This window comes from Marmota marmota, unplaced genomic scaffold (assembly GCF_001458135.2).
Source record: "Marmota marmota marmota unplaced genomic scaffold, marMar, whole genome shotgun sequence".
In the NCBI taxonomy this organism is placed as follows: Eukaryota; Metazoa; Chordata; class Mammalia; order Rodentia; family Sciuridae; genus Marmota; species Marmota marmota.
This window is the reverse complement of record NW_026000170.1, coordinates 5028926-5038796: the sequence shown is the minus strand read 5'-3', so window position 1 is coordinate 5038796 and position 9871 is coordinate 5028926. Positions and strand designations below refer to the sequence as shown.

The 9871-nt window shown below is 41.6% G+C and overlaps 1 protein-coding gene and 1 pseudogene across 1 annotated transcript; both read left to right on the top strand.

Moving 5' to 3' along the window:
* The window catches only part of LOC107154203, a 7050-nt pseudogene extending 4631 nt beyond the window's left edge, over positions 1-2419 (top strand).
* Positions 2420-6833: 4414 nt separating this feature from the next.
* On the top strand, positions 6834-9529 carry LOC107154202 (regenerating islet-derived protein 3-gamma-like). The gene is made up of 6 exons (XM_015499790.2): positions 6834-6845; positions 7166-7246; positions 7806-7924; positions 8111-8248; positions 8863-8989; positions 9239-9529. The coding sequence occupies exons 2-6, from the start codon at positions 7168-7170 to the stop codon at positions 9304-9306; spliced, it is 531 nt and encodes a 176-aa protein (XP_015355276.1). The 5' UTR covers positions 6834-6845; positions 7166-7167; the 3' UTR covers positions 9307-9529.
* Positions 9530-9871: the final 342 nt, after the last annotated feature.

Sequence of the window (9871 nt, the reverse complement as noted above, 5' to 3'; positions counted from 1 at the left end):
GGGGTAGAGAGAGAAGAGGGGAGGGGAGGGGAGGGGAGGGGGGATAGTAGAGGATAGGAAAGGCAGCAGAACACAACAGACACTAGTATGGCAATATGTAAATCAATGGATGTGTAACTGATGTGATTCTGCAATCTGTATACGGGGTAAAAATGGGAGTTCATAACCCACTTGAATCAAAGTGTGAAATATCAAGAATTCTGTAATGTTTTGAACAACCAACAATAAAAAATTTTTAAAAAAATCAAATCTAACATAAAAATGGAAAAAAAAAATAATTCCTCAAAGCATTAGTAAAGAGGAGATGTAGTGGGGATTATAGTTTTCCTCTCAAAAGAAGACCTCATAACACTCTAAAAGTTGTCTTTCACCACAATCTCCACTCATCATTTGACCCTATCCCTCTTTGTATCTCCCTCTACCCAGGTGAAGACATTGAGAAAGAACAGCCCTCTCCATGCCTCAGCTGTCCCAAAGGCTCTGGTCCTATGCCTCCCACTGCTATGCCTTGTTTACCACACCAAAATCCTGGATAGATGCTGAGTGCTGAGTGGAGGGGTTAGGTGTGAAAGGCCACGTGTGTCTCAGGGTTAGGATCTCCAGGATTCCTGGATGGGAATGAACACCCTTATTACTTCCCTTTGCCCCACCTACCTTGGCCCTGTCCTTCTCCAGTGAGGTCTCAGGCTCTCTTTTATTTTATTGCTTCCCACCCATGCAGTTGGCCTGCCAGAAGTGGTCAGAAGGACATCTTGTGTCTGTGCTCAGTGGGGCTGAAGCATCGTTCCTGACCTCCTTGGTCAAGAGCAGTGTGAATAGCTACCAGTATGTGTGGATTGGGCTTCATGACCCCACACTGGTGAGACTGGATGCTCTTTCTGTTCTGCCTCAAGTAGTTATGTTACCAAGGCTCACTCTCCTATATCTGCTCAGTAAGAACCTGAGGGGACATAGAGCTCAAATTCTGGGTGGCATTTGGAATGAAGGTAAGTCCTGGTGGCCATCGAAGACCTGAGTTCTGTGGAAGTCTCTGTCACAAGGTGAAGTTAATGTACCTGTTGTCAACTTTTACACTATTTTCACAGGAGGCTTTGGAAATCAGTTCTTTGATCTTTAGGTAGTCTGAGCATACTATTCTGAGGGAATATGACTTGAAGATGAGATCCATATTTTCTCTTTTTAGAATAGATATTGTTTTTGAGTTTCAGAGTCCTATTCACAAATACATCACTAATTATGTTAAGCAAATTCATATTATTATTGAGTGGTTCCAATGTTCTTGTGATAATTGTTTGGGATTTTCTTTAGGAATCTGGAATTCAGGAGGAGTGTCCCAACAGAGAGCTCTAGGTAGCCTGTGGAGAAGGTCAAATTCCATGAACATGGGGAGGGAATCAGATATTCCAGCTAGGGAATTATGTGAGCAGAACTCTTCACCTCCCTACCTGGATTCATCCTGTGCTCTGTAGGGCCAAGAACCCAATGGTGCTGGATGGGAGTGGAGCAGCACTGATGTGCTGAATTACACAAACTGGGAGAGGAATCCTTCCACTGCTTCAGACCGTGGTTATTGTGGGAGTGTGTCATGAAACTCAGGTAAGCATTAGAGGAATCACCTCTGCCAGGTCTTTCCCATCTCTCCTCAACCATTCTGGGTTCTGACCATCAGGGAATCCTCCTGAGAGGAAACTGAAGTTTGATTCATGCAAGCAGAAAAAGAAAGTTGATTTGTCTTCTCCTATCTCCTTTGATTTCTCCTTTTTCTGAGTCTTCTCCCCTTGGAGTGAGACTCTGGTGAAGATGAGAGAGAATCTAAAAGTCTGGGATAGAAACTGAGATGCCACTTCTTTGGGATCACAAAATCCACCTTTCTCAGTCACTTTATCTCTTCTTCCTCTCCAGCATTTCTGAAGTGGAGAGATTACAGCTGTGATAGAGAGTTTCCTTATGTCTGCAAATTCAAGAACTAGCACACGTGGGAAACCAACAGGATGAAATTGTGCATACTTCCATCATGAACAAGAGTCCAAGGTGAAGATCCACCCAAGGAAGCATTCTCTGGACACCCCCAAACCTGATCACCTCATCCTGAGCTTCCCTCTTCTGTCGTCTTCCCACCCCCATTTTCAAGCTCTTCTGTGGTTTTTTTTGTAGCCTGAGGTCTTAGAGATAAATAAAAGTCTTAAATTATACTTGTATGCTTTGGTATCTAAGGACCCTTAAGATGGGGAAGAGAGTGCCTGGGAAAAAAGACTTTCCTTTTCTCAGTTCCATCCAAGCCCAAGGGAAAATGCCTAATCCTGCTCTCCTATACCTGCCCAGTGTGTTTATGAAACAGATGACAATGACACTGCTCTTCCACGCACCCACTGCCCTTGTCCCTCTTCATGGTGCGACACCAACAGCCTTAGGGAAGCCTGACATAGTTTATACAGTGCTTCTCAAATTATTTCCTGAGAATAAAAATTTTTGCTTGGATTGTGACTTTTGCAGATGACAGTAAGACATGAGAAACTTGGGCTTCCGGTTACAATGCTGACATAATGGGAATTGCATGTCGGTACTTCCTTCTTTTAAACACTCATGCAAAAATAATGTACACATTTTAAACCAACAATTTTTCTTTGGACTAATAGAGAATTGAAGTAGTAGAGCAAATCCATTCCTTGATATGTGCACAGCACTTAAGTACATAGAGCCCTTTTTAATTTCTGCTTATCTGGACCAGAAACTTCTAGAGCTGTGAAGTGTTAGGAATATTTAAATGGTATTTTTTTTCCAGTTTTGTTGGTGTATCATTGTTGTACATAATGGTTGGATTTTTTGTTACATATTATTAAATGCTAATTTTGAGAAATTACTGAATGTTGAGTGGGGATTGGCAGTAAAGTGAGAAACTCCTGAAAGCATCCAAACTTAGGAAGGAACCCAAACTTGCATGGTTTTTTCTTCCAGGGACCTGCCAGTTTCTCACAATGAAGGATCAAGAGTAATCCCCTCATGACTTTGGCACAGGGAGAAGAAAAGAAACCGTTTGAAGTTGGACTAAAACATTTTCCATAGCAAAGATCTACTTCCAGGTAGAAAGACCATATTAAAGTCCTATACCCATGGGTGAAGTCCTATACAATGGGTAAGGTATTTACCCAATGCCAGCCACCTTTATACTTCTTGTCTTACAGAAAGTAGTGAGAGATATAAAAATACTTTTGAAGGTCATGGCTCTAGGACACAGGCCCACACAAATACTGAGATTTAATCGTAAGATTTTATGCTTCTCCTGATATAGAGACTGCTGCATAACAGGGATTCAATAGCAGATAACTGGAAAAGGTTTATGTTACAGAGTCTTCTATTTAAGAAGAATCTCTTAGGGAATCCCAAAGGCAAAAGATGAAACAAAAACAAGGTCTCTGGAGAAAGATTAACTTTCTGCTCCCACAGCTATGGCAAATAATAAACACAAACTAACATAAAGCTCACAATAAAGGCCTCTTTCTTCAGTTTCTCTCACACATTATGTCATGTGCAGCTGTCAAGAGAAACTATCAAAGTTGTTCAAAAGCAAGGAAAAACATAGTGGAAGGAATCAAGCAAACACAGGAACTGGACTCAGATATGGCATAGACTGTAGAGTTATATATAATCTCAGGAATTAAAAATAAAAATAAGTATACTTGGGCTGGAGTTGTAGCTCAGTGGTAGAACACTTGCCTAGCATGTATGAGGCCCTGGGTTTAACCCTCAGCACTACATAAAAATAAATAAAGGTATTGTGTCCATCTACAGCTAAAAAATGTTTTTTTTTAAAAACAAATATACTTAATGTAATAAGAGAATTGACAATGGGCAAGGAAATTTTGTAATGTATGCAGAGAGGTGTAAGCCCTATGAAATAATCAAAATGCAATGCCACACTAGCAAAGAATGGAGGAACTTTGGATTGGGCAGAGGGGAGTGAGGGGAAGGGGAGGGGGTGTGAGAGTGGGAAGGATAGTGGACTGAGATAGACATTATTACCCTATATACATTGTATAATTGCACGACCCATGTGACTCTACATCATGTACAGTTAGAGGAATGAGAATTTGTGCTCCATTTATGTACAATGTGTTAAAATGCAAGCTGCTGTCAGGTATAACTAATTAGAACAAATTTGAAACAAAACAAAACAAAAAAATGCAATGCCACAAATTGAAAGCACTCTAACAGGGAGGAAGAATATCTTTGGCTCATAAGTCAAATGGATATGGCCAGATGAAATATCAGTGAGCTTGGAAATTTGTTAATAGTGACTTATCAAGATTAAATGCAAAAAGAAAATGGAATGAAAAATCTCAGAATAGTCAAGAACTGTGAAATAATTATAAAAGGTAAAACTTATGAATAATAGGAATACTAGAAGGAAAAAAAAGGAACAAAAATAATTTGAAAAGTGGGTAAGCATTTTCCAAAATTAAGGTCACACCAAACCCTAGATCCAGGAAGCTCAAGGATGCCAGGTAGGATGAATAGAAAAACCCCAATGTAGGCCTCTCATTAAACCTGTAGATTACCAAAAACAAAACAAAACAAAATCTTGAAAGAAACCAGAGATTTAGGGGACAGTTTACCTTTAGAGGAACAGGAATAATAATTAGACTTTTCATCGGAAAACATGAGAATGAATGGAAATGAAAAACTAAAATTTCATAGACCATAATGTTATTCTTCAAAAGTAAAGGAGAAACAAGTACTTTCTCTAAAGAACAAAATAAAATCTAAGAAAACTCACTTCCAAAAACCTTGCATGCAAAAACTGTAAAAAGTTCTTATGGGTGAAGGGAATTGACAGAGATCCAATAACTCACATAGTTTCAAAGAAAAGTATTGAAAAGGCAAGAAAAATGAATAGTGAAGACTTTAATTTTTCTCATTTTTAACCAGGATAAAAGATAATATTAGTTTAAATAAAATAACAGCAACATTCTTTTGGGTACTCAGAACACTTTACTAAGTGAAGTGAGGGTCAGTAATGTCTTAAGGGATGAGTGAGGAGTTTATACCCAATAATCTCATAAAAGTGTTTATTTTTGTTTTGCCTAAATCACGATCTAACCATGTGAGTATCTCTCACATGGTAAGAGTTTTATATTGCTTTTATTTATCATACTTATTTTGTGGGGAAATGGAGATTCCTATCATAGGGTTTCTGACCTTCTGGACTTTGCTGATTATATCCATGTGTTGTAACATAAAAATATGTCTCCATCTCCTTTATTCCTTGGAGTTGGTGCTATATGCAAATTAGCAGCAGTCAAACTGTTCTAATTATAAGACACTTATATTCTTAAAAACTATGGACAGGCACAGTGGCATTTATTTATTATCTCAGCTACTTGGGAGGATGAGGCAGGAAGACTGGAGGTTCAAGACAAGCCTGGCCTGTCTCAAAATGAGAAATTTACAAAATTTACAAAAAGCACCTGAGAAGTAACTCAGTGATGAAGCACCCCTGGGCTCAATCCCCAGTACAGAAAAATAAATAATTGAGGACCCCAAAATGTTTATTCATGTGTGTTACTATTATTTCAAATACTAAGCATTAAAACAGGGATTTCTTAAAAAATTACTAATTCATATTGAACATGTAGAAAATGTCAACAAGGTATTCATGTTTGATACTAGAACTTCATCAGTCTGTTTTTCAAGAAAAAGGATGTTGCAGGAAAAGGTAAATTATAATTCCTTGTTGCAATTGTTTTTATTTTTCTCAAGAGAACCACTGTATACAAATTACCCATTGAGTCATGCAGACAATTAAAACAAAAGGGTTAAGATTCATTTTATTTGCCATTATGTTTCATCAAATTCAAGGGCACATTTAAGTGAAAGTGTCTTTTTTTTTGCTTCTTCCAAGTATATGGTTATAAGGACACAGGCTAATGTCTCTACCTTCATTTAACACTGAAGCATCAGGACATTTAACCAGTATTTCTTGAGCCCTGTCACTCAAAATATCAACACAGTAAAAGGAACAAATAACATTTTACTCTAATACTTAACATTAAAACTTCAACCCACTCTGAAAGGGCCTTGAATACCCAAGAGTATGTTATCAAAATCAGAGGATGAAACTGCCAGCCCACAATTACAGTGAACCAGGAGAGCTTCCCAGTCCTACCACACAGAGGCAGCTGGAAGGAAAGTCCATTCAGCTACTGTTCCTGAGAGGCTTGCTGAACATTTGACCTACAATATTAACTCCAGATTCTAAGCCATTACTTCTAACCTGGGTTTAAATTCTTTCTTTGCCTTCAGCAACTTCATGCTCACCAATACTTCCAATTGTTAACCCTAACCCACCCAATTCATACTTATTAATCTGTATTATATATTACTAGATACACAGGTATAAAGAAATGTGCATATATGCCCACAAGAACTACTTCTTGCTGCTTGATCCAAAAGGTACTGCTGATATTCATTTTCCTTCAACATCCAAGGCCATAACATTTGCAACACTGTGTAACAGCATAATCTGTACCACAGGGTTGCATTCATTCTCTTGAGTTTCTCAGAATGGGATATCTGGGAGAGGGTGGAGAAAGTTCAAACTTCACCTGCCCTGGAGATAGAGCTGGCCTGCTAACTGGAAGCAGGTAACAGCTGTGCTGATTCCCAAGCTTTGCCAGGAAGATTTTCCTCCCCCTGATGGGAATCTCTTGAATCCATGCCAAGCCCTACCATGAGCACTGCCTGCACACACATTTCACCCCCTCCTTTCAATGCCCCTCCCTCAGATCCTCTTATAAAAGTCCAGCCTTCCCTGCCCTGACAAAGCATTCCAGTTTCCTGCAAGACAGGTAAGTGGGAGCCTAAAGGAGCTGAGGCTGAGCCCTGCAGGGGTTTGACCTCACACATCACTAGAGGGTGGAGGGGGTCCCAGTCCTCAGAGAACATAGGAGTTCAGAGACTAAGCAAAGGCTGTCCAGGGAGCTCTCAGGAAGACCAGAGAATACAGATTTCCCAGTTCATGCCAGGTCCATGGAAGGGCATGGATAGCACTCAGATGAACACATCTGGACAGGATTAGACCAAAAAAAGGCAAGACACAGTGGGGTCTCTGCATGTCTTCTGCCTGAGCACATTTCCTACAGTGAGCTGATTGTCTCCTCACTCACAGACATGATGCTGACTCCCATGGCCCTGCCCAGCATGTCCTGGATGCTGCTTTCCTGCCTCATGCTCCTGTCTCAGGTGCAAGGTAAGATTTCTCTGCCTCTAGCCCAGGGATTTCTGTGAGCATTGAGATCCAGGAAGAGGAAGGCTCCTTTATGGGGGAAGGTGAGGTGTGCCCACACTCTGGGAAATTGCCTGCTGTCCCTCCATCACCCTCCCTTGCATCAGTTAACAGTGGTGGGAGGCCAGAGTATGCATCCTCAATGGAATGAGGTGGCTCCCTGCTTTGTCAGAAATTTCTAATTTATGTGAGTGGGTTAAAGAGGGAAAGTGGGAAAGGGCCGTAATGCAGTGTAAGGAACAATGAAAGATTAGAAAACCCAGTGTGGGAACTGTCAGCTCAGGCTGGGAGGAGTCATGGACTATTGAGTAAGGGGAAAGGGTAAAATGAGAGGTGGTGCTGCCCAACATGGCTGGGCCTTGTGAGAATGCAGATTCCTGAAAGCATGAGCAGAGCTGAGAGGTGGTGAGGATTGTGGTTTCCCTCCCAGAAGGAGACCTCATAGACGTTCCCTACGTTACCCTCCCCACCCCAATCTCCATTCTTCATTTGATCCCATCCCTCTGTATCTCCCTCTACCCAGGTGAAGACACTCAGGAGGAACAGGCCTCTCCACGCATCAGCTGTCCCAAAGGCTCCAAGGCCTATGCCTCCTACTGCTATGCCTTGTTTACCACACCAAAATCCTGGATAGATGCAGATGTGAGTGCTGAATGGGTGACAGGGGAAAGGCCACATGTATCCCAGGGGCAGGATCTCCAACTTCCACAGTTCCTGGGACGAGAATGAACACCCTTGCCAATGCTATTTATCCCACCAAACTCTTCCCTGTTTTTCTCTAGCGAGATCTCAGGCTCCCTCTTATTTTCTTGCTTCCCAACCATGCAGTTGGCCTGCCAGAAGCGGTCTGAAGGACACCTTGCGTCTGTGCTCAGTGGGGCTGAAGCCTCCTTTGTGTCCTCCTTGGTCAAGAGCGTTGCGAACAGCTACTCATATGTCTGGATTGGGCTCCATGATCCCACGCTTGTGAGTTCAATACTCTTTTTGGTTACATCTCAAGTGGCTATTGTCACCCAGGCCTTCTCTCTATGCCTGCCCAGGAGGAACCTGAGGGGACTTAGAGCTCAGATTCTGGGTGATATTTCGAGCAAAGGGAAATCCTTGAGGCCATGTTAAGAACTAAGTTATGTGGGGTTCCCTAGATAATCCGATGATGTTCATGTGCCCCTTGTCAGCTTTTATACTATGCTCTTGTGAGGCTTTGGAAATTTTCAGGGAGTCTGAGCATACTATTCTAAGGGATCACTACCTGAAGGTAAGAGACATAATAGATATTATCTTTGAGTTTCAGAATCTATTCACAAAAATGTCACCAATTGCGTTAAGCTATTTCCTCACTGATTTTGAGTGGTTCCAAAGTTCTTGGGATAATTGTCTAGGATTTCCCTGTAGGAATGAGAAATTTGGTGGGAAACATTCCTTTAGAGCCTTCTGTGTATCCTGTGGAGAAGGCCAAACTCCATGAAGCTGTGAGGGGAATCAGAAGTTCCAGCTAGGGGGTCATGCAAGCAGAGCTCTAATCTCTACCCTTCCCCCCAACACACACACATACCTACCTGGTTCCATCCTGTGCTCTGTAGGGACAAGAACCCAATGGTGCTGGATGGGAGTGGAGCAGCACTGATGTGCTGAATTACGCAAACTGGGAGAGGAATCCTTCCACTGCTTCAGACCGTGGTTATTGTGGGGGTGTGTCACGAAACTCAGGTAAGCCTCAGAGAAGCCACTTCTGCCCAGCCTTTTCTTCCTCTCCTCCCCTTTCCTGAGCCTGACATTCAAGGAATCCCCCCTGAGTTAGGAAATGCAATGTTGGTCTGACTTCTCCAATCACTTCTCATCTCTTTTCTCCAAATCTCCTTCCTCTGGAGTTGGACACTGGTAAAAATGGCTAGACAAGAACCATTATCTTTATAAGATCCACTAGTTCCATTCACTTTACTTCTTCTTCCTCTGCAGGATTTCTGAGGTGGAGAGACTACAGCTGTGATAGAGTGTTACCCTATGTCTGCAAGTTCAAGGGCTAAGGCAGGTGGAAATCTGCAGCCTGTGTTTCTCATGATGCTCACTATGCACAAGGGACCAAGTACAAAGGCCTACCCTAAAAAGACATATTCACCCAACATTCCCAATGCTGACCAGTTTGTCCTGATCTTTCTTCCTCTTGCCTCATTCTAACCCTCATATCAGGCTCTTCTATGTATTTCATGAACAGAGACCTCAGAATGAAGTAATAAAAATTTTAACTTATACTTGTGTGATTTTGTGACTATTTTTTTAGTAAATCCCTGAGGATGTTGGGAGAGAGTTTTGGGGGAAGGGAAATTTCCCCTTCTCAATTTCACTCAGGTCTAAGGGAGAATGTTTAATGTTTCATCCCCACCAGTATAGTGTGATGGGAGTGTAGGAGTGTTTGTGGAAGATTATGTGTGGACAGATGATGACACTGCTTTCCCAAACATCCAGGACCCATTCATTCTCCCAGCCCATGTCACTGATGGTGTAACGTAACCACCCTAAAGATGCTCTAATTGTGTTTATTACAATACTTCTTGGAAAGTTACAGTAGCACAAGGCTGAATAGGACTTTCA

Coding starts and splice junctions, on each gene's coding strand:
- LOC107154202 (XM_015499790.2), top strand. CDS start 7,168: ATGATGCTGACTCCCATGGCCCTGCCCAGCATGTCCTGGATGCTGCTT. Junction 7,925..8,110: donor AATCCTGGATAGATGCAGAT/GTGAGTGCTGAA, acceptor CCAACCATGCAG/TTGGCCTGCCAGAAGCGGTC. Junction 8,990..9,238: donor GGGTGTGTCACGAAACTCAG/GTAAGCCTCAGA, acceptor CTTCCTCTGCAG/GATTTCTGAGGTGGAGAGAC.